Here is a 25,108-nt window from a genome sequence, read left to right as displayed (position 1 = left end):
TCTCTGTCTGTCAAATAAATAAATAAAAATCTTTAAAAAAAAAAAGAGATTCTGTCCATGTTTATGCCTGGTGTTCGGCCGCGCTCTCGTTCATTCTCACCTCTCACCCTACAGTTCCTTGTGCTTTCCAGGATGTGCAGTGCTGCCTCAGGCTTCCGTGTCTTGGCTCATTCTGTTCCCTCTGTCCAGGATACCTTTCCTCTCTGTGACTACTTACCAAACTCCTACACATATTTCAAAACCCAGACCAAGTATCTCTCCTGTCTTGATTGCTCCCTCTCTGGGCTCCCACGGGCCCTAGGATGTAAGGTGTCAAATCATCTTCGATGTCTTACCCCAGTGGAGTTTCATGTTGTTTTGTTGCAGAGGCGATAGGAGCCGATGGATTGCAGAAAAGGGTTGAGAGCCAGACCCCTCGCTGTCCGTCTTGCTATACGGATTGACTGCTGAGCCATGTGGATGTATTTCCTACGTGAAGAAAATTAAAGATATGATACAATACAATAAAAGGATTGATCCAGGGGCACCTGGGTGGCTCAGAGGGTTAAAGCCTCTGCCTTCTGCTCAGGTCATGATCTCAGGGTCCTGGGATCGAGCCCCTCATCAGGCTTTCTGCGCCACAGGGAGCCTGCTTCCTCCTTTCTCTCTCTCTCTGCCTGCCTCTCTGCCTACTGGTGATCTCTGCCTGTCAAATAAATAAATAAAATCTTAAAAAAAAAAAAAAAAAGGATTGGTCCAGCGGCTGTGTGCACTGTTCTACAATAAACAGGAGTGAAGTACTGACCCATGAAATACCAGGGATTCCTCTCAAAGACGTAATGCTGTGTGAAAGAAGGCAGTCAGCACAGCTGGGACGCAGACTGCTCAGTTCCATTCGCACAAAGCTCTGGAACAGGCAAAATGAACGGACGGTATCGGAAAGCAGGTCCATGGTTTTCAGGGGTAGGAGGTGGGATCAGAGATTGGCCGGGAAGAGGCACGAGGGAGATCCTTGGGGTGATGCAAGTGTTTTTATCTTGATGACGATGTGGGTACACGGATATACACATATGTCAAAACTCATTGAACTGCACACTTAAAATGTCTGCATTTAATGCATATACATTATACCTTAATAAAGTTGATTTAAAACAATGTAGGCAAGAGAAAAAAATGCGAAGCCGTTGGGAGCCTAGAACTGCAGAATCCATTTGTTGTATGTGTGGCCTGGCTGGTGATGGTCTCCCGTGGTATCAGTGGGGACCGGCGGGATCCGGGGGAGCCAGAGCGTGGGCTCGGCAGGAAGCTTGTGGAAGTTCTGGTTGGAGAAATCAGAGCCAGGCTGTGCTGCCACACTGGATGTTTACATTTCAATCCATAGATAATGAATGGGGAGTGAGTGGAGGTGTGCCGCTAGACAGAGGCGTTGCAGGGAGGGTCCTCGGGCAGCACTGGGCAGCAGAGCTTGGAAGAGGAAGAGGCTGGAGGCGGTGGCCCCACTTCCGCTACCCTCTGGCCAGAAATAAACCTTAAACAATTTCACAAACAAACTTCTCTCCATCTCGACTTGCTGAAAATTGGGCTGCTGCAAAGCCTTGAACCTTCCCTGCCCTCTCTCCCAACAGGCTCATTTCCTCATCTGGCTGCTGGCCTTTTAAGCACTTCAGCCCCTCTGTCACCTTCGGGAAGGGAGGCTCCTACAGAGAGACTCTGACCAACCCCTGCCTGGGTCTTTGCTGGGGACAGGATGATGGTCAGATCGTACTTTGTGGTAGTGGCGCTACTGTTGCTGGCAGAGATCTCTGGATTCGAAGAAGGGGCATCTAATCCTGGGTTCGTGGCCAGAATCACCAGGAAAGGCCTGGAATATGGTAAGGGTAGGGGAGGGTCAGCCATTTCTCTGGTGCCCACTGTTGCCCACCAGAGTGGCGTGGACAAGGGTACTCTGGACAAGGGTCCACAAGCTGGGGTTCTTCCCCCACCTGGCTCAGGAACCTTGAATGTGTCTCCCTCTGGGCTTCAGTTTCCTGGTCTTGAGTATCACAGGTGAAGGATGGGACTAGACCCGCATTTTCCCGAAGGGGGTCAGTGGACCACCCCGGAATTGCTGTGACCTATGTTAAAATACAGATTCCAAATATCTGTCTCTGGGCAACTGAAGCTAGGCCTGGGAATCTGCATTGTGAACATATGGCCCGGGCAACTGAAAAACCTGAAGGTTTGACCACTCATCAGTAAGTCCTCAAAAGCCCCACTGTATTACATCATTGCTTCCACGATCTTGTTGAGTAGATAGATAATATTTACCTGGCACTTTGAGTTCACAATCTTATTTAATTCTCACACTCCGGTGGGTATCATCACTATGACCATTGTACAGATGGGGGGAAACGAGGATCAAGGAATTTAAGAGACTTGCCTGGGAGCACAGGGAGAAGAAATGGCAAGTCCTACATTCTGTCCCAGCCCGTGTGATTTCAGAGCCTGGCCACTGGACTGTGGGGCTTGGCTGCCTCCCACGGAAGGAGCTGACTCCCACTACTTCCCCTCAGCCCGCCGATTCGGAGTAGCCATCCTGAAGAAGGAGCTGTCTACGATCAAATTGCCTGATTTCTCCGGAAGCTTCAAAGTCGGCTGGATCAAAAGTGTGGCCTATGACTTTTACAGGTGAGGTCTCCATTCTCCACCGTAGGGGTAGGTGAGGAGGTAAAATGGGGGCCTAGGTTCTTGGGAGAGGGGGATAAACACAGAATCATCACTTGGATTAAAGGCAAAACGATCGTGACCAGCTCTTGTGGGGTTTCTGGAAGGTGCTGTATGTTTCTTGAATCATCAGGGTGGGAGGGAGAGTCTTGAAAAACATTCACAGACTCTGAGGTCAGTCCTGCAGAAACTAGCCCTAGATTTTTTCTCTGCCAGAGACCTCTGGCTACTCTCCTGATTGCCTAGATGAGAGACCTCCTTGAGATACGCTATCCATTCCTCCGAAGCCTTTGAAGCTGTAATGGGTCTGCAATGAAGGACTTTAAGTTGTTCTAGAAACTGTTTGCATTTTATTTGCATACTACTTCTTGAAGATGGCATCCACAACTAACCCTAGTGAGGAATAAAACAGGTGGCCTCTGGGTCCAGGTGAACCAGCCCTGGTTCCCCGTCTCACTCCCCATAAGGCTTAACTGACCTTGACCTCCCTGTAGCTGTTACACAGTCAATCTTAGAGTCTTCACACTTTATTCTTTCTTTAGCCATTCCTTGATTGCATGGATTTTTCTTCCCCAGGTCCCTAAGTGTCCATAATAGGTTCTCGGGGATCATTTATTCATCCCTGATAGAAAAGGCTGCCTCTTGGAATCCTCCCCAAGTCTCCCAGGATAATTTCCTGAAGGCAGTGAGCAAAAAGGAGGTACTTTAAATTTGCATGTGCACACACACACACACACACACACACACACGCAATACTGAGGCCACGCCACTTAGAGGTCAAGGGCCTTTCCCACAGCCCTAGAGCACCCCTCGCATCTGGTTTTCACAATAGGCCACTATGGTTTGTTAACATGTCTAGATCTGCCACCAACTGTGAGCTCTTCAAAGGCAGGATCTCAGTGGATGTTTGTTGAGTGAATTCATGAGTGTTGCTGCAACAAGAGCCACAAACTCAAATGGCCACAAGGAGGGGGTGACATAGAGGAGTGTACCAGGCAGGGGGACTATCTCCATCACAGACCAGCCAAAAAAGCAGAATCCACACGAGGAACTTCAGTGGAGGGACTCTAATACAGGGAATTTCCTAGAAAGGTGTTAGAACAACCAAAAAGCCCAAGAGGGAACAGTGAAGCAGCCCAGAAATTAGCAACAACAGAAAGTCACTAACTACTCCAGAGCCAGAGAGTCTCACACGTAGGACTGGTATGCGCCTGGCTTTCCTGGGTTTGATATTCTGCCTTCCTTTCCCAGACTGAAGATCCATCACTTTGAGCTCAGGAACTCGGATCTGAGGCTACGCCCAAGGCAGGGGGTCAGAGCTTCCCTGTCCAATAACTACGTGTTTATCAGTGGGAACTGGAAGGTGAAAAAGGCTTTCGTGTGAGTAGTACTCAGGTTAGAATGTCTCTCAGACAACCAGTCTACAAAGGAACAAATCTGACCATCTCCAAGCCTCCAACCCCATCTGTAAAATTTGGATTAGTAATATCCCACTTCTGGGGCACCTGGGTGGCTCAGTGGGGTAAGCCTTTGCCTTCAACTCAGGTCATTATCCTGGGGTCCTAGGATCGAGCCCCACAACGGGCTCTCTGCTCAGCAGGGAATCTGCTTCCCCCTCTCATTCTGCCTTGCCTCTGCCAACTTGTGATCTCTGTCAAATAAATAAATAAAATCCTTAAATAATAATTATAATAATAATAATAATAATAGCCTACCTCACTGATAAAGCTGTGGATTAAGTAAAATAACAGATGGAATGCACTTAGCAGTTTGCCTTTCCGGCACACAGCAGGTGCTTAATAAATGCTGGCTGCAAAGTAGAGGCTCAGTTAGGGTACACAGCTAGGTAGTAAGGACCTGGGGACTGGTCTTTCGGCTCCTCTTCCTGGAGGTGACTGATCATACACCATTTGCTTCCTGTAACTCCCAACCAGCACCCTAGATGGGACTTTCGATGTGAGTGTGGATGACATTTCCATCTCAGTTTCTCTGAACTTGGGCAAGGACCCGTCCGGACGGCCCACTGCCTCCGTGGCCCACTGCCGCAACTCCATCGGCCACATGAGTGTTGACATTTCCGGACAACTAAGGTAAGTGAGTCCATGCCCTTGCTGGCGGTTGTCTGAGACGCCTCGGCATCCCGTCCACCCAGGGACGCTCCTGATGGGGCATAGAGAACGATTTCAGGCCCATCAGGATCAGAGGCTGGCAAACTAAGAGCCTGCGGGCCAATCCAGTCTGCACCATGTTTTCGTAAATAAAGTCATCAGAGCACAGCCACGCTCATCTGCTCACATCCGGTCTGTGGCTGCTTCAGGGTTACAACAGCAGAGTAGCTGCAACAGAGACCATGTGGCCTGAAGTGCCCAAAATATTGACTGTCCGGCCCTTTAAGAAAAAGTCTGCTGGGGCACCTGGGTGGCTCAGTCTGCTGAGCATCAGGCTCCTGTTTTCCACTCAGGTCATGATCTCAGGGCTGTGGGACTGAGCCCCATAGGGAGCCCCACGTCAGGCTCAGCGCAGAATCTGCGGGAGAGACTCTCTCTCTCTCCCCCTCGGCCCCTTCCCCCTACTCACACTCTCTCTAAATAAATAAAGTCTGAAGGAAAGAAAGAGGGAGAAGGGAGGGAGGAAAGAAAGGAGGGAGACAATCTGCTGACACCTGGGCAAGTGGCCTTTAATGGCAATCCAGCATTCTGAAGTGACTTGCTGGGAGGAAATACTCAGTGAATAGCGAAGGAATGAGGCCAGTCCCCAGAGTGACTGCCTTCCCACTCTGTCTGGGTTGGCACTGCCTCCCTCAGATCCTGGCAGGACCCAGAGGCGGCTCAAAAGTCCTCGCTGACAAGGATCTGATGACAAGAATCCTCCCAGGAGTGTGGGCAGGGTTAAGGGGTGTGTTCAGCAAGGGATGTTAAAGAGCCTGGAGGGACAGTAGGGAGCTATTACTGCCCCTAGGGCTGAAGGTGAAAGGGGACAGAAGAGTGTCACCAGAGCCCAGAAAGAGCCAGAATCTTGGAGAAGGGGCATGGGGCAGGTGTGTAGTGCACAGCAGGGGCACACGTGGGCATAAGTGCCCCAGCTCCTCTCTCTGCTTGATGCCTGTGCCCCCCATTAGCCAGACAGCAAAAGGGCTTGAGAGAGAAATCTACACATCAGCCACCCAGGACACAGAGAGGAGACAGAGGGCACGGGTGACTGGCGGTGGGGGGCGGTAAGTGGCAAACAGAACAAATGGCCAATTGCCTCTTTGCTGGACATGTATTGGCTGGGTGACCATGTTGGGGTGGACAAATGTCAGCAGAAAAGTGGGGTCCTCTAACCCTCTCAGTTTTAGGGGAATTTATATTTTAGAGAACCCAGAGACTTCGCTGTGCGTTCACTCAACAGATAGATGTTTTCTGCACAAATACTAAAGCCTTTGAACTCTAGGCTGCCTTTTGGAAAAGGAAACTGTGAGTGGAGATTGAATAGTTTGAAACCACTGTGTTGTTTGAACGGGGTGGGCATAATACCCCATTTCTCAGGAGCAAAGCTGTGAAATTTTGTGTGGTTTACATGCACACACACACACAGTGGGGGTGGACACAGCGGGGGCCAGAAAAACATTTTTGTTCATTGGTTAGGGTGGTGATAGCTGCCCAGTTGGGGTGCTATTGATAGGGACACAGAACCATGAGCACCCAGGGTTTGACCAAAATGGGGAGCTGCTAGATTTCCTCAGTCATTCAGTTAACAAATATTTACTGATGCCCTATTATTCGTCAAATCCTGAGCTAAATGTTAGGAATATAAGATGATGCAAAAGAGACAGGGTCTCCACCCTGGTGCAATGTATAGTCTAGCAGGGGAAGGAGACATAAAGTATTTTAACATATATTGAATATTGTGATAACATGCTTAAAAGGAGAGAGTCCAGATGCTATGAATGTAGAGGGTTTAGCAACATCTGGAGCAGAGGCAGTTTCTTCAAGGAAAGGATATCTGAAATGAGACTTGAATTTTATTATATGTGCTGCCGAAGCAAGTACGAGCCTTGAATTTTAGCCAAAGAGGAGGGGAGAACTTCTCTGGTGGAGGAAGAAGCATGTGCAAAGATCCTGAGGCATTAAAAGCCTGAGCTTCCCAGGAAGCAAGCAGGGATCCGTGTACCTGAAGGGGTGGTGATAGATTAGAAAAAGTGAAGAGAATAAGCAGTAGCCAAACTCTAGTCTCTATCCTGAAGTAAGGCAGTAGGAAGCCACTGGAGGATTTTAAGAAAGGCAGGGATATAATCAGATTGGCCCTTTTGAAAGGTCACTTCCTGGAGCACCTGGGTGGCTCAGTTGGTTAAGCGACTGCCTTCAGCTCAGGTCGTGATCCCAGAGTTCACGGAAGTACCTGTGGCAGATTTACGCAATTGGACCAAATTTGGGTGACAAGAGGAAGAATGGGGCCAAGATGACTTCAGGTAGCCTGTGATCCTTGGAAATTTTCTTACTGCTTCAATCTGTCCTACTTCAACTCCATGTCGGAGGGATGCCAGAGATGTTGGAGAGGACAGACTTTTCTAGAAGTAACACCCTCACCCACAGCTATCAGGGACTCCAGCCAGCTTCTCTACATCTGGGGTCATTCAGACCCACAGAGGGTCCAATGTTCAGCTGGTCTATGTCCTGAGCTGGCTCAGGGGACAGAATCCTGGAAAGGTCAAGATGCTTTCTGCAGAACCCCCAGAAAATACTTGTGTCCAATTTTACTGCATGAATTGCTAATATACATACAGTTATAATACACACCACTCAATCAGCAAGTATGCAATGGTAAGGGAAAATTTGTGGGAGAGGAACATTTTATCAGACATAATTCCACTAACTTAGTTCACTTAGGTCCCACAATCTCTTACCTTCACTCCAGCTGAGAACACAGCGTGCGATGTCTGTTCTGGGCCATGATTCTCACCGAGCACTATCTGTGGTGGGGAAGGGTCTCTGGGGGCGACTTTACCTGAAGTGGGTTAGACTCAAATCACATGCTCCATGAACTTATTCACCAGTGTCCCCTCAACAGCTAACTCAGGGCTGAGCTGGTAGGAGGAGCTCTGTCAAGGTTTGTTGAATGAATGAGTGTCTACTTGCTAAATTGCCAGGTAAGTGGTTCTGTGGATTTTTTAGGGTATAAAGAATAGGCCTGGATGCCCCCCTTCTTTCTCTTTTATTGAGGTACAAATGACATAGTACTTTCAGGTATACGACACAATGATGCGATCCTTGTCGATACTGTGAAATGATCAACCACAAGAAGTTCGTTAACATCTGTCACCGTGCATAGTTACAAAATTTTTTTATTGTGATGGAAACTTTTTAAGATCTACTCTTAGCAACTTTCAAATATGCAACCCAGTATTATGAACTCTAGTCCCTTGTTTGTGTATCACATCCCCAGGACCTAGTTATGTATAACTGGAAATTTTTTTATTATAACTTATTTATACCTGGAAGTTTGTACCTTTTGACCTCCTTCACCCATTTCAGCCTCTGCCCCTGAAGACACCAGTGTGTTCTCTGTATCTGTGAGCTTGGCCATTGTTGGTTTTTTTTGGATTCCGTGTATAAGTGAGATTGTGTGGTATCTGTCTTTCTCTGTCTGACTTATTTCATTTAATGTAATAGCCCTAAGGTCCATCCATGTTGTTGCAAATGGTAAGATATCCTTTTTTATGGCTAGCTAATATTCCTGTGTGTGTGTGTGTGTGTGTGTGTGTGTATGTGTGTGTGTGTACATACACCACATTTTCTTCATCCTTTCATCCATTGATGAACACTTAGGTTGTTTCCATATCTTGGCTATAATAAATAAGATTGCAATGAACAAGGGGGTGCAAATATCTTTTCAAATTAGCATTTTGTTTTCTTCAGATAAGTACCCAGAAGTAGAACTGGTGGATCATATGGTAGTTTTATCTTTAACTTCTTGAGGACCCTCCACACTGTTTTCCATACTAGTTGCACCAACTGACATTCTCACTAACAGTATATGAGATTTCCCCATCTAGTTGGGTCCCTTCTTGGGATAACATGGGGGAAGGTCAGATCCATGGGTAGCCCTCCTTTGGGAGTCCTAGTTAATCATAAAGTGGATCCTGACGCTCTTTCCTCTTTTTTCCCAGTTGGATCCTGAACCTCTTCCATGAAAGAATTGAAAACAATTTCAAAAATATCTTGGAACAAAAGGTAAAAAAAAGGATGAGTAGATTTGTGGTTAACACAAGGATCACCAGCAGGTACATATTTGGTATTTGGAAACAGCCTTGTCTCATAAGTGCACCGTCATTTGAATTTGCTTAGCAAAACTTTCTTCATTCGTGGTGTCAAGGCAAACTTCAAGGCTTTCTCAAGTTTGTATGACCACAGATGCTAACCTGGCATTTGGAACTGGCAGAGTGTCTGTATCTAGTTGTAGAGGCTGTTACAAAAATAGGGAGAAGTGACCTTACATCCTTCCTTCACAACATACACAAAAATCAAGTCCAGGTGGTCTAAGGATTTAAATGCCAAAACAAATCCAAAACTTTTTAGGAGAAAATCTAGGATATCTTTCTCACTTTGAGGAGAGGAAAATATTTCTTAAGTAAGACTCACCACCACCACCCCCCAAAAATGCACCATATTGAGAACAATAGTGGGGCTGGCTTCAGTACCTCTCACCTCTGGAAAAAGCCTTGGAGGCAAAGAGTGCCTCTTCCATTTACCTGGTGTGTATCTTTGGGCACGGACCCCCAAAAGCCTCATTCTACTCATTTATAAAATGCAGACAAGGACTCCTACCCTGAAGGGGACTGGTAAGGATTTGATTCAATAACCACCTAGCATGCCTGGCACACGGGCTGTGCTCAGAGCACTCAACAGTATTGCAGAGTCATTTCTCAACCACATTCCACCTTCTGGAATCTTTGCTCCTGAGCGCATGGGTTCTGCGGTCAGACCCTTGGGTTGAATCCCAGCTCGGCCCCTTTGCTGCTCTGATGCCCTGGTTAACGGGCTTACCCTCTCTGAACCTTGGGATTCTTGTCTGTGAAACAGGAATAATGACAGCATCTACCCTGCAGGGCTGTTGGGAGGGCTGTGTGATGTCATACACACAGGCACGGACAAGTGCCTCGTGCAGAGGAAGGGCAGAGTAAATCACGCGAGGTTAGTTTCATTGTCATTTATGCCCCAGTAGCCCTGAGCAGCAGGCTGAGGCCAGAATAAGAAACATGGTCCAGAAAATGCTGGATACCATGTATCCAGGGGGGATAGGGTGGGTGCCAGAGAGGCTGAGCCCGAGGAGTGGTTAGTTTCAGGGGATGGGGCACTAACTTGGGCACCTATAGGACTGAGAGTGCAGAGAGCTATGAAGAGAGAGAAGACCTCTGACCAGGGGACTTGGGGTAGACGAAATCAGGCCCCCAAAGGACTGGCCGCCCAGGTGGCCCGTCCCTCACCCTGTGCCCTAGGAGAGCCCAGGTCAGGCCCACCTGACACAGGCTGGCTTGGTGTTTGCACAAAATATTGGTACCCCTAGTGGGGAAGCTTCCCCCACACAAAGCATTGATTTTAAGTGATGTGGATCTTCAGTGCTGTGCCATGCAGAATGATGGAATGAACGACCCTTCCCCTTTGCAGTCCTTTTTCTTTCTTTTTTACACTAAAGGGAAATTCTCAGTTTGGGGCCAATGTATCCTGAACACTTTTAACAAAAAACGGGCATTTTCCAACTAGGCAACCCGATTTAGCCTGGCTTCCGGAACGTTTTTCCAGCCCCTTGTATTCTTTTTTCCCCAGTTCTGTTGTGTTTATGCCAAGGGATGCCAGTCTTCCGTTGACAAGTGATATAAAATTCCTATATTTTTTTACTAAATGAACATAATTTTTAAAAGGCCACTTGATGTAAAGTAGATAGTAAGTGAGTAGGTGGGAAAGGCAAAGCCATAGAGATGGTGTAGGAATAGCTGAAGTTAAGAAATTAGAAGGAGGGGGACTTCTGGAATCTCCCAAGCCCAAACTCCTGAGGAATGGGAATTCTCTGGAAAACTGTTCTGCTGGCTTTGCTTTGGGGCCCTCTGGTGGCTCTAGTGAGTACTGCATGCAGACCAGGCACCGCGCCTATTAGGATCTCCAATTCCCGGTATCCCGGTATCCATCAGAAAGAGAAAGGCCGGGACAGAAAGAGAAGGCCCTGAATATTGAGGTGATGGAGATCCAAGAGCTGCTCCTACACCTGGAAGCTCTCCTGCTTTGCCCCTCGGCTCTCTAATAAATGTGTTTATGTGCTATACTTCTTGCCACTTAGCTGCCAAGGCATTGAACTGAGGACCATGACAATAGCAGACCCCAGAGCGGTGCCAACTTGGGCACTACTCACTTTTAATGTGGGTTCCAGAAAAGTCCAGGCACTTAAGCCGGGCCCATGTATGTAGCCAGCCCAATGGGACAGTGACCAAGTGCTGTGTGTTGACAGAAATAGCGGTCTCTTCTCCCTTTCCACGCGCTCCTCCACCCCTCACACACCTGCCTACAAGGTAGGGAGAAAAACCAGGTCTCCTGGAGGGCAGTGGGGGAGGGGCAGCACCCAGGAGAGAGGGAGAGGGGAACTCACCTGACTTTCTCCCCCACTGTCGGCAGATCTGCAAAATGGTCAGGAAGTCAACCACCTCCCACCTGGAGCCCTATCTCCGGACTCTACCAGGTTTGGAGGCCCCCTCTCTCCTCTGGGTGCCATCAGATGCCGTGACACCTGCTACCCCCAGACCCACCATCACCATCATCTCCCATGAGCCCCAGGAGAACTTTCCCCATTGAGTGCCTCTCTATCCTATGAAGCTGGATACGGGGTGACCATCTCTCTTAGGGGTCTGTTCTAGAGGTAGGGGAGTAAGGCGACTGAGCATCGTGACTCGGAAGCATGCTGGGAGCACGAGGTGGGCAGAGGATGACAAGTACATGGGAGAGACATGTGTTGGACCCGTCCTGGCCACTTTAACAAAACAGGGATGCTCTGAGATCCCTGTGTAGGGGCGGGGATCCCCCCAGTCCTGACCCCCTGGCTGCCACAGGGACCTTTTACAATCACACATCAGGTCGGGTCTCCCCTGTTCTTGGAACCCACGAAAGACTCCTCTGACTCTTAGGACACTGAGCCCCGCTTCGAGTGGCAGGACCTTGCATGGTCTGGCAATGTGACTGGCTACACAGTCCCTATATGCCTCCAATATTGCTAATTCCTCTAATATACTCTCAGTGTCTCTACTATGCTCCTACTGCTACAAGACCTTTACACATGTCATTCACCTCCACCCCCCTTCACCCAGTCAACACCCACTCCTCCTTCAGATCACAGCCGAAGAAACACTTTCTCTGACTCCCTGTCCAAATCAGGTTGCAACCCACCCCCCTCACCATTTTACCCTCTGTTATATGACTGATGTCATCCTATGGACTCAGGCTACCTGACAGAGTTGCAGTTTTACCTTTATTTACTCAAGTATTTAATTGTCTTTCCCTTTCCTCCCCGCAACCCTGGACTGCCAAAGGACAGAGATTCTGACTCTCTCACTCAGCTGTCTCATCAGCCCCTTGCATTGTGCCTGGCATATAGCAGATGTTCAATAAATACTGAATGAATGAGTGAATGAATACAGCACTCTCTTTGTGACAGAAGGTACCATGGATCAGCCCCAGCCCCATTTCCATTCTCCAAAGGGAACAGTCCATGTGAAAAAAGAGCCTTGCAATTGTGCAGTGCACAACTCACACACTGTGTTTGACTACCTTATTCATAACACTGTCTCTTTCCTGTTCCACAGTTACCCTTATGATTGACCAGATTGCTGGCATTGACTACAGCTTAGTAGGTGCTCCCCAAGTGAATTCTCAAGTCCTAGACACACCCTTCAAGGTAAGTTGCCATGGAGAAAGGACCATAGAGCTAAGAACTGACAGAAAATCAGTACTACCTCCCAGAGTTGGCTCCTACCCTCCTTCTCTAGTCCATCTGCCCATAAGTTCCCATCCCTGGCCAGTGCCCCCAGCAGCAATAGGAAACTAGTGTGCCCCCTCTTTATTCCAGTCTCTTCCACAGTTCCCTGGGGGCTAAGCCAGGTCCAGCAGTGCCATCTTCCTCCAATTTTATTTACTTAATGACCACTTATATGCATCTTAATGTGCCAGAAACTGAGTATTTGTACAAATGTTCCCTTATATGTCATGCCACCTCTATGAAATAGAAGCCATTAGCATCACCCACATTCTGCAGATTAAGAGTTTGAGGCACAAGCTAGGGACCCACCCAAAGTCCCAGAGCTAGTAAGTGACAGTTAACCTCTAGAGTCCATTCTTCTCACCACCAGGCCACATCCTAAGCCCAGGAGAACACAAGGTGTACCTCCCCAATAGGAAGCTGTAATGTAAAAGGGGGATTTCAGGCAGCCATCAGTGTCTAAATGTTGTGGGGCCAGAAGGAACATTTCAGGACCCCAGGTCCACATTCTGGAGAGGAACCACTACCCAAACCACCACACAGGGCACAGGAGGCTTCCCTGGTCTTCCCCTGGACACCTTTTCCTGGCACCCTCCCTGGTAGAAACCTTGGGTGGGCAATGTGTCTTTCTGTCTCCAGGGTAAATTCTTTGGCCGAAACTGGCGGTCCCCAGCCCTCTTCAATGCTCCGTCCATCAGGCTGCCAGAGAAACATGACCACATGGTCTACTTTGCTGTCTCTGAATATGTCCTCAACACAGCCAGCTGGGTTTACCACCAAGCTGGACGCATGAACTTCACCATCCAAAACCATCATGTGAGTAGGGGAAGGAGAAGGCTGGTGGGTGGCGGGGGAGAGGGGGGGATCCCAGGAGAGAGCGTCAGACCGAACTGTAGACCAATCTTGGGGGTTTCCAGGAACCAGGGAAAGAATGCATAATCTGAAGCCTGCCAAATATAGGTTCAAATCCAGGCTATGCACGTGGATCCCAACAGTGTCTAGTCCCCAGAGATCGTGTTAGAGATTGTCTGTTAAGAGCTTAGCTTCGGATGCATGATACACAGTAGCTATTGTTGGGAATACTTCAACAAAAATACAACAGACTGGGAAGTGACACATCAGGTCCTCCAAGCAGTAGATGCCAAGGCAGTACTAGACTTGAATAGAAAAGTGGAAGAGTAGAAGAGATGGATTAGGGGAGCGCCCACAAACGATAAAGGGGAGAGGAAGGAGAAGTATGAGGGGAGAGAGCTACCCAAACCCCCGCCCCCCCCCCCCGAGCTGCACTGGTCCTGCAACCATGGAGGAGAGGGGAAGACAGGTACCCTGGCCAGAAGTGCTGCCCTGAGAAGACTCAGCTCAGCTGAGGGAGAGCACAGAACAGAGCCTGCTTCTCAGAGGAGTGCCAGAGCAGCCAGAAATTGGGCGAGCCCGGCTCCAGGCTAACATCCCCTGCGGGATCATTCCAGCCTGACTGCAGGCAATTAGGAAGGCTTGACCTGGTGGGGCCTCCCACACTGGATGTGGTGTCAGGACAGTGCTCCTCAGTCTCTGGAGGGAGCTGTGGGCAAGGACTCAAGCCTCCACCCCATCCCCTCCCCTGGCAGGGGCTGGTGGTGCTCTTAGGCTTATCTGCATTCCAAGCCTAGACACCCCATTCCGAGGTCTCCTTACGGGTGGAGGGAGTGGGGGACCCTTAGGTGAGTCTGCTTCAGGTTCTTCTGCTGAGACCCCCTTGCTGGGGCCTGGAGGACAGCTTTCTCCAATCTGACTCGGTCTCGGTGCTTTTCTACTGGCCCTCCTCTCCCTGGATCCATAAAACAGCAGGACCCTTTTCTTTGGGGCTCCACTGGCAATAAGGTGACCCCCTCCTCCCTTCTGCTGATGCATCTGACCTCACAGGAGCTGGGCCACGGGGCCAGTACCAGAGTGGGGGCCAATACCCTTTCCTGTTAAGCCTCTTGCTTACACTATCACACTAAGTACACGAGAGCTGGTTACTTTCCGCTTGGCTCATTGTCTTGATCCTGCCTGTGATCTGACAAAACTCTCCAGTGCAACACCCAGCTGTGCTCGGTTAGGGGCTGGGGGCTGTCTGGGAGAACATGGCCCCAGCATGAATGGCTGTCAGCCAACTGTCCTTCTCGCTGGGAAGCCCCCCAAGGGAGACCTGAGCTGTGCACCCCCACAGCCAAGCGCTACAGAAGCAGCCCAGGTCAAGAGCGAATCTTGATGGAGGAGGAGAGATCAAGGAAGGTGAGCTGTGTGCAGGTGCAAGCAGGGCTGGCCAAGCCAGAAGATCTGCAAGTCAGAGGGGCGGGTAGAGAGCAGCACCAGGAGAGAGGGTTAGAAAAGGTTTGGGGGGCAGCCATAGCTGGAAGTAGATTCAATCTAGGCTGTGGAGGTTATGCGCTCTCACCGGCCCCTGAGGGGGGCATCCTGAGAAATAATAAGTAACAAAAACAGACAGTAACTAAGAATTTACTGAGATCCCAGGCACTGCGCTTAGTGCTTTACCCAGGCACGGTCTCATTCAATCCTTACCCATTCTGCATGGTTCGTGCTGTGATTATCATCCTCATTTTATAGATGCAGAACCTAACAAAGCTTGCCAACAACCAGCCAGCTAAAAAATGGTGGGAGTAGTATTTGAACCCAAGCTGTCTGACCTCAAAGTCCGCATCTCTAACCGTTACCACGTCCTGCGTCTCAAGGAGCCTCCTGCTTCTCCTACTGCAGATTCCCCCGGACTCTCCCATCCGCCTGCACACCAGCTCGTTTCGGGCCATGGCCCCTCGGGGAAGACCTCTAAACCTTCATCACAGAGAACTTGACCTAGACCGGATGTGGAGATTGTAGTCGCACATCGGTGAGCTGTGCAGGGACTGTTCTCGGGCCCTCCCCCTGAGCCTCTGCCCTCTTTCTCTAGCTGTCCAGGATGTACCCTGATATGGAGCTAGAGCTTGAGACAACACCTGAATCAGCTCCATTCCTGACGTTCACCCCGGGAATGTGACCCTCATGCCGGTGATAGACATCCAGGCCTTTGTTCTCCTGCCCACCTCCTCTGACCGCAAGCCACTCTTCCAGCTCGGGGTGGTAAGTCTGATCTCCTGACAGAGCAGCCAAGTTACATCTGCTGTGGGGTAAGCCCCTCCCTTCACTGAAGGACTGGGAGGCTGAAGGAGGCTGGAGGCTGCTTCTGCCTGCCTGGAACGGGAGGGAACCTTGCATTCCCGGCCACAACAGCCGGGATTCCCAAGGGTGCTCCTCACCAAATCATACACTGTGAGAGTTGCAAGAAACCTTAAAAGTCAGGGCATCTGCATGGTTCACGGGGTTAAGCCTCTTCCTTCAGCTCAGGTCATGGTCTCGGGGTCCTGGGATCGAGCCCCGCATCGGGCTCTCTGCTTGGCAGGGAGCCTGCTTCCTCCTCTCTTTCTGCCTCCCTCTCTGCCGACTTGTGAGCTCTCTCTCTCTGTGTCAAATAAATAAATAAAATCTTAAAAAAAAAAAAAAAGAAACCTTAAAAGTCATTCACTCCAGCTAAGCTGGACCATTTTAGCTTATTCACTACTACATTTGCTATAAAAATGGGCTCAATCTAAAGCATCACTCTTTTGAAATTGTTACAAATAAAATCATTAAATCATGTTTTAAAAGAAAGTATAAGATGTAAAGAACTCTTAGGACGACAATACTCTCCAAATTGATTTACACATTCAACACAATCCCTATCGAAATTTCAGCTGCTTTTTGTTTTGTTTTGTTTTGTTGTTTGAAGAGCCAGTCCTAAAATGTATATGTAAATTCAAGGGACCCAGAAGAGCCAAAACAATTTTCAAGAAGAAAAACGAGTTGTAGAACTCATTGTTCCCTGTTTCAAAACTTACTATAAGGCTATAGTAATCAAGATAGTGTGATACAAGGATAGACATACAGATCAACAGACTAGAACTGAGAATACATGAATAAATCACCATATTTTTAGACAACTGATTTTCAGCAAGGGGGCCAACACAATTCAATGGGGAGGAATAAGCTTTTAAGAAATGGTGCTGGGGCAACAGTATATTTACATGCAGAAGAATAAAGCCAGACCCCTTTCTTATGCATACACAAAAATTGACTCCAGATGGACCCGAGACCCAGATGTGAAAGCTAAAACCACAAAACTCTCAGAAAAAAACCCACAGTATTAAATCTTCATGACCTTGGGTTAGGCAAAGCCCTCTTAGATACAACTCAAAAGCATGAACAAAATAAATTAAAAATGGATAAATTGGACGTCACCAAAGTTAAAAACTTCATGCTTCCAAGGACATAATTCAGGAAAGTGAAGAGATAACCCATAGAAGGAGAGAAAATATTTGCAAATCGTATATATGAGAAGGGACTTGTATACAAATAAATAAAGAACTCTTACAACTCAGTCATGAAAAAGACAGCTTAATTTCAAAATGGGCAAAACACTTCCTCCTCTGGGAAGATTGAGTAGATGTTCATTGTCCTCCCTACTCCTGCTGAGTCCAACCCAAAATCTTATACATTGTATATAAAATAAATAAGAAAACTCTGAAAGGCAGAGAGAAAAATGTAGATCAGCGAGAGGCCTCCAGATCTAAGGAATAATATGATGATGATGAGCTCCCTGGGGTTTCTTTTTGCCCTGAATATTCCAATTTGGGGCAACCCAGAATTACCAACAGGCTTGAACAAGAAAGAGCTCAAATAATCTCCTCTCTCTCTAGCCAGAGGACGCAAACGGGGGAAGCCTGGTAAGATAGAAAACTTGTAGACGATCAATAACTGTGGTACTAAAGCCAAACACCAGAGAAAAAGCTATGGCCCTAACCCCACCCAAGCCAGTAAAGGCTGACTGGGGATTCAACCCTTAGACTGGCATGAGGTTGTAACAACAGCCCCAACGTCCTTGCTGGGGGGTGTCAGTGGAAGACAGAAAAGAACAAATGAATTAAGATATAGAACAATAGAAATTACCCAAATTCAATCATCTGGTTCAACCCCACCCGTCCACAGGCCAGCCTTCATTCTCACACCCAGCTGTCAGTTAGTGGCGTATTTAAGGGTCCCTAGGGCTTGGGGACTCTCTGAACTTCTCTTAGTAGCCTGCTTCAAAGCTCAGCCACACTTACTGGGGGACGGTCTCTCTATCCGAATGCTCTGTGTCTTTAGCTTGGGCTTATTTGCCCTTCTCGATGCTTCCATTAAGACCTCCAAAACCTCAGCTCACCTTTCCTAAAGTCAGCTGTGGAGCCGCCAACATCCTACAGCCTCAGCGCATAATCCTTGGGTAGCTGCTTTTCGCCCACATGTCCCACATCTGGCTGTGGTTTCTGTTTCTGAAGATTTGTCTCCTGGACTGAGAGACAGCAGGATTTCTACACCACCTGAGAGTCTGGGGTATCCCCTTCTGCTTTTCTAGACAACCAACATCTCCGCCACCATCAGTGCGAACTCTGACAGGATTGTTGGTTCAGTGACCACAGGAAGGTAAGAGGCCACGGGCAAGGGGAGGAAATGCGGTAGGCTGGGGATAACCCAGCAATGACCAGAGCATCTAGTCTGTTCACTGATAGAGCTGGCTTTGACCCCTTGGGGACAGAGATCTCCAGTGGGGCTAGCTTATCCTCTATTCTGGGTGCCCCTTCAGAAAGGCCTGTTGACAACGTCTCAGTGGGGAACCCGGAAGACGGACAAGTTGGCACATAGCACAGGTGACATTCAGGGCCCCATTCACTCTTAGGTCTCAGTGGAGGAGCCGAACTTCTCCAAAGGGATTACTCAGGAGCCATAATCAAGTTGGAAGATGTGGGACTTTGCAAGGACTTTATATGTAAGATTAAGAAAAACTGTCAGTACTTCACATGAAGAAGGGAGGGGACTTTTGGATGGAGGATTAAAGGTGCCCAAGAGCCACTCCTTGCCGTTGCACTGTCCAGATACCCAGTAAGCACAGACTCACTCAACCAGGAAGCCAGTGAGCAGGAGGGACTATACCACCAGCAGGGACTGGCGCCTGCCCTGGTGGTGTCCTTCTCTGGGACCCTCACCTGTGCCCCATGTCTCACCCACTCTGCATGCTACTCCCCGGCTGAGGAGCAGGTCCACTGGGCGCATCAGAGGAACTAATTCCTGGCCTCAGGGTTAGATACCTGTTGGCTGAGAGAGTGCACTGACTCCCTCAGAAAGAACTTCTCCTTAAGAGGTCTTTAAAAAGAAGCTAATGGTGAGCATGTGGGCATTTTTGGAGGTCCCAGATCTTGAGTTTATGCCTCAGCCTGGCTTGGGGGATCTGTAGCATCCAAGAGGACAGCCAATGGCCTTGGACTTTGGAGAGACAGCAAAGTAGAAGGACCTCACACAGGGGTTTTATCAAGGAATTTAGCAAAACTACTCTGCGCCAAGAGCAGAAAGCAAAAGATGGGTCCGGGGCAGTTAGAATCCCTGAACAAGGGAGCCGGGACAGCAGCCAAAATCAGTGGGGGGAACTGGGGTTTGGCTTCTATAGTGATAACACCAGAGGATCCCTGAGTCGCTCTGCCGTCCTTCCCTCTGCTGTTTGCCAGCATCACGCAGGTGCCTCTCCCTCCCATTGTTACTGTCTATTCCCACATTATGCAAATAATGCATGCTCCTGGCATGGAAATTGCAAAAGTATTTTTTTTAAAAATCCCCCATAATCCTGCCACATAGAGACTGTCACTACTGATAGTTTCACGTTTCCTCCCAGTCTTTTTTTCAATACACTTTTACGTCATTGGACGTACAGACCATATCCTTTCAGCGTCCCATTTTTTTCCAGTTATTATTTATAGCATCCTAATTTATTTAAGGTATTGAAGATGCTCTGCCACCATAATTTGCAACCCTGTCACCTGTTCTTAAACCACTGTGCATGCTGAAAGCCTGAAATGCACAGGCACCACCTTGGAGGAGAACCCTTGGGCTGGCTATTGGCCCCCAGAAATGGCCCTGCCCATGAGCACTGCACTCCCCACTAGGGGAACTGCGAGGAAGTAGCAGCCACGGCTCAGGGTGACCCGTGCTTCTCTTTCTCCTTGCAATAAGCTGAAATTGGAACTGAAACATTCCAACGTCCGTTTCATCAACGTGAGTGGTTTTCTCCTAGCACTTCTTGGGTATCTTCTTCAAGGGGGGCTTTAGGGGGCTCCCGGAGAAGTGCCAAGGCCCCCTCCCTCGAGAAGACGGCGCTGCAGTCTTACAGGAAGTGGACACCATGTCTGAAAGTTAATCATCTAAGAAGGGCACTGCCTGAGGGCTAACGGGGAGACAGGACATGGACAGGAAGAGCACAAGCTTTGAAGGAAGATAGAGCTGGGCTCTTACACCAGCCGTGCCACTTGTGCCACTGTGTGACCTTGAGAAAATAGCTTAACCTTTCTGAGCCTCGGTTTCCTTGACTGTAAAATGGGCAATACACAATAGCTACTTCAACCACGTCAAATGGGAACTAGAACATGAAACGGGGCAATGGGTTTAGGAAGACACTTTGGCAAAACTCTTCACACGTAGTAAGCTCTCGGTATGTGCTCACTATCGTAATAATAGTGGCATGTGAGCACAGTGCCTTACCCAAAGCCCACAAGGCTGGTAAGCTTCAGAATTGAGATTTTATGAGAGGTAATTAGGAGGAGGCACCATCATAGGTGATGGAACTCTTCCAGCGGGACCTGGGACGGCACTCTATAATCAGACGCATTAATGCTTCGGCAACAGAATTTTAAAATATCCACACAAAGGGGAATAAAGAAACACGAAATTTCCCCACGGTGGTTCGGGTCAGGTTTTGCCATAGAATGAGCTGGTACATACCGATGGGGAATGAAGTCCAGAGATCGGAGTTGAGGAGATGACGAATAAGAAGCTCTCTGTAGTGTGACAGTCGCAGTCAACGTGTTCTGTAAGTGGGATGGCATGAGGTGTTTCTGGAGGCTGGGGGCCGGCGAGACGTTCTTCCCTCAGACTCCTGTTCTCATTCATGTCTTGTTTGCTCCCCTCTTTGCTCTGCTCGCCCCCAACTCCAGGTGGAGCTGATGGAAGCCATCCTCAATTACTACGCGCTCCACACCATGTACCCCTCTCTCAACGGTAAGAATAAACTGCTCCTGGGGCACCTGGGAGGCTCCATAGGTTCAGTGTCTGACTCTCGGTTTCAGCTCAGGTCATGGTCTCAGGGTCCTGGGATGGAGACCCGTACTGGGCTCTGCGTTTAGGCATGAGTCTGCTTGGGATTCTTTCTCTCCCTCTCCCTTTGCCCCTCCCCTGTTCAAATGCGCATGCACGCTCTGTCTCTGTGTGTGTGTCTGTGTGTGTGTGTGTGTGTCTGCGTGTGTGTGTCTCTCTCTCTCTAATAAATAAAATAAAATCTTAAAAAAAAAAAAAAGAACAGCTGCTGCTGACTGCCCCGTGCAAATGTTAAATGCTACCCTATCTGTAGGATTCACGATCAGTCAGTCATTCAACAAGCTGAGCCCCTCTTCTGCGCTGGCTGGGGTCCTGGCTATCCGTGAGCCTGCCCTCATGGAGCTTACACTCTGTTGGGAAGGGAGACGTGTAACGGTCAGTGACAACCAGTGTGATAAATGCTGTGACCGGAAGCACAGAGGGCTTCGGGAGCTAGCTGGGAGGGGGCACTGAATGTGACTTCCAGGAGGCAAGGGTCAAGTTGAGTCCCAAAGCACAGGGAGTTAGGCCAAGGGAGGAGGGGCATTCCAAGCCGCACCTAGAGTTAGCACCCCTGGGTTTTGGTCCAGGTTAGATCACTGACTGGCCAGGTGAGCTCGATGGAAATAGGGCTTGGCACAGTGGCTGTCTGAGAACCCAGCTGGCCTCCTCCCATGCCAGGACCCTCTCTGGCCAACCTCACCATCTGCCTTTTACCACCATGAGAGAAGAGCAGGGCAGCTGTCCTGGAAAAGAGAAAGGGGAGGAGACGCTGGTCCTCAAGGATGAGTCCCTGGTCAGAAGCATGGCATGCTCCATCCCAGGAGCCATTGACTGGGAAAGGCTGTCCACATCTGTCCCCTCCTGAAGAAGCTGCATTTACCAGGCATTCACATCTCCGTGTCCCCCGCCAACAGAAAACCAACCCTGAATCCAATAGCTGACCACATTTTGAAGTAGCCCGCCCTCTCACTGGCCAGTGGCAAATGCCGTGTGTGTCCATGCCTCCCCAGCCTTCCCCATCCAGCCTGTGTCTCTCTGCTCTTATCTTCCAGCAAAGCTTGCGAAGGGCTTCCCTCTCCCTCTGCCGAGGGACACCCACCTCAACAGTTTGGAGCTCCAAGTCCACGAGGTCAGTGAGACGTGGGGTCTGAGTGGGGGAGCTCTAAGACCTCCTGGGAGGGCTGCTTCGGGGCTGGTAGAATTAGGGGGAGCCCTTGACTCCTACTCACATCCTGAACCTAGTGTTTATAGGAGAAAATATTTTTGTTTCGAATTTTGGAGTATAGAGGGCAAGTACATTGATTGTGTGGAATCCTGACTTCCACATGAGCTCAGTTTCCTGTAATTCAGTCCCAATGTGTCAGCTGAACATCAGCAACGGGCAGGGCCCATTAGCCATGTATGGCAGGAAGGGGTCAGATTAGATGCTCCACTTTGGGGTTAATGAGAGTCTCCACAGGGCCGCGGGCCAGCCTTCACCCCTGCCGTGGCAGCCAAGGATGATCCTGGAGCAAAATTGACCAGGACTTTTAGGGCAAGAAGCACATCAGGAGCAGGGACAGGGACAATGACAGCTCACTCTGTAACTCCAGAGGTACCAACGTCTTCACTGTTCATAGTTTGTTCTCATGTAATCCTGAACCACATCCTCTTAAACTAATTGTGTGCGGAGAGTGAATTCAGGCGGCACCCACACGTGCATTGTTCTCCTGGGAGAAAAACGTTTTTGGAGGACAGTGACATTCATGTGTGCCTTCCAGAAATCACGATACTGGGAAATGCAAATAAATTCCCAGGGTCGGGCAGCTAGGAGGGACACTGTTTTCTAAAGGCCTCCCAGGCCAAAAGTCCTGGTTTTTGCCCTGATCTGGCTTTCGGGTCAAGTGAGAACTTGCCTCTCCCACTGAAGAGTTCTCTTTCAGGAAGCTCCTAACCTCTGGCACGCAGAAAATGAGCTTTCTTGTCTGTCCTTTTTGCCTTCTCTCCAGAACTTCTTGCTCTTGGGGGCCAACCTTGATTAGGCTGAGCACTGAGGAAGGAGCAGCCGTGGCTGGAGGAGTGGACAGAACCACAGCAGGCCTTAGTCCTGCCCCTGTGGGGGTCTGGAGGCTGCAGCCTCTCTGCCTCTACTCCCCATGAGGGTCTCCTCCAAATGGACACTCGTCACTGGGGAGCCTGGGACACCTGAAGACACACCTGACCATAGGACACGTCCCCCAACTTTCTCCTCCTCCTCCCTGTGCCTCTTCCTGTCCCCTTTACCGCTGTCCTTAGCCTTACTCTGGGCAGCCGCTAGAAAAAACTTCAGTGAGCGGTGTCCAGTCACCACAAAGCTCAAAGCGCCCTGCTCAGCATTAAACATGGACTAAGTTGTACGTGTCCTTTGACGCTGTGGTTACAGGAACAGAAGTGAGACGATGTGGACTTACAGCCTGTGTCGCCACTTCCTTGGTGTATAATATTTATTGAGATGGGAGTAGAGACTACCCAGCCACTGTATGAGCTCTACATTTATGCAACAAACCTTGATTTCAATTTGCTAATGAGTGTCCTGAACTGACTTCTGTGTTTGGGCTTGGTGCTGTGGGAGGAGGGGCGTCCAAGAGAGGAAAACACACGGTTTCTGTCTTCGCCAAGCTTATAGCCAAAAACAGGGGTTGGAAGACTTTTTCTATGAAGGGCCAGAGAGCAAACCTTTTAAGCTTCGACCACACATCTAGTCTCTGTCCCGACTACTCATCATGGCCACTGTAGCAGAGAACAGCCAGACAGCAAGCGAGTTGGCGTAGCTGTGTTCCAATAAAACTTTATTTACAAAAAAGGCAACAGGCCAGATCTGAGTGGGGGGCCATGATGCTCCCACCTGTGGTCTAAAAGAATAATCCACCATCCAACAGATAGGATTTATACCATGAACACAAGTCTGGGTTTCAATCAGGAGATGTGCTAACATATCCTACTGGTCATAAGAGCACAGGCTGGAGCGCAAGCTGGCCTGCTTTCAAATCATGGCTCCCCCTCCTCGGCTCTCAGCAATTTACGAAATCTCTCTTAACCCCCAGAATCCTGTAAAACAGCAGGAGCTGTGGCCAATGACCATGCTACCTGAAGTCCCCTGCTCACCCTTAAACATGTCAAATGACTAAATTGTACGTGTCATTTAACGTCATGACATGAGGAAGATGAGAGACTGAAATAAATCATGTGCAAAGTGCTCAGGACGATTGTTGGCCCGTAATGCACCAGATCAATAAGCTAGAGCTGTCATCACCATCTCCCCTCCTCATTATATACTCCTTCATATACTACGAGTACAATGACAGATTTTCAAATTTTCAAAAAAAATCTGTCTTGCACCATCAACCAAAATCATACCTATGATGAGATCATAGATGTGTTGTGTTTTTATCTTGGAAGGCCCAGGAAATGACTCAGGATGATCTGATGACCTTGTCCAGGAAAACCCAAGGTGTCTAAAAGTGAAGATGTGATAGTCGGCCAAGACGGTGAAAGATAATGAACGGAAATGAAATTTTATTCTGGAATGTTCAGTTAATTAGCAGTTATGAATTTCCCTGTAGATTATTCTAGCTCCTCTGCTGCCCTAATCATTGGCTATTTGAGAGTGACTATACAAACTGTCCACCCTCCCGCTCTGCTCCTTCCTTCTCTGCTTCTGCAACCTCACTCCCATTCTTCTTCCTTCTGGGAAGCATAGTGCTAGGCTTACCCCAGAGGCATGCCTGCGCCCATCTTCCCCTGTGGGTGTGCAGGGTTGCCACATACGGACACTGAGGCTAGGCACTGTATAGCTCTTGGGAGTGCCATTTACATCGATACAGAGCATTGTCTTTGTCTGTAGTCGAGATGCAGAGATGGTGAGACAGGCTACAGAAATGGCTTGATTTAAACCAAGGTTTTTCAACCTCAGCATGAACATTTTAGGCCAGATCATTCTTTGTTGTGAGGGGCCATCCTTTTACATTGTAGGATGTTTAGCAGCTCCCAGGCCTCTACTCATCAATGGTGCCCAGCACAAACATGTCCAGACATGGCCAAAAGCCTCCTGCGGTTGATAAAACAGCGCCATGTTGAGGACCACAAAGGAAAGGATGTTCTCCCAACATATCCTACTCTGGTGAAAGCCCATGTTAGCCCATCCTAGCAGAAGACAGAAAGTTCCAACCTCGCCCCAAGTGGCTGGTCTCACTAATAA

The 25,108-nt window shown here is 48.9% G+C and overlaps 1 protein-coding gene across 1 annotated transcript; it reads left to right on the top strand.

Moving 5' to 3' along the window:
- Positions 1–1,670: 1,670 nt before the first annotated feature.
- Positions 1,671–23,452, top strand: LOC116860027 (lipopolysaccharide-binding protein-like). Its single transcript, XM_032845822.1, is given in 16 exon segments — positions 1,671–1,850; positions 2,532–2,646; positions 3,934–4,062; positions 4,617–4,772; positions 8,831–8,894; positions 11,328–11,391; positions 12,509–12,600; positions 13,321–13,497; positions 15,421–15,480; positions 15,611–15,680; positions 15,683–15,780; positions 18,128–18,195; positions 19,770–19,815; positions 20,751–20,814; positions 21,945–22,021; positions 22,881–23,452. Coding segments are annotated over 16 exon segments (1,437 nt in total). The 5' UTR covers positions 1,671–1,726; the 3' UTR covers positions 22,914–23,452.
- Positions 23,453–25,108: the final 1,656 nt, after the last annotated feature.

Source organism: Lontra canadensis, unplaced genomic scaffold, assembly GCF_010015895.1.
Source record: "Lontra canadensis isolate GAN:19392208 unplaced genomic scaffold, GSC_riverotter_1.0 scaffold169, whole genome shotgun sequence".
Taxonomy (NCBI): domain Eukaryota; kingdom Metazoa; phylum Chordata; class Mammalia; order Carnivora; family Mustelidae; genus Lontra; species Lontra canadensis.
This window is presented reverse-complemented; position numbering and strand designations above follow the sequence as displayed.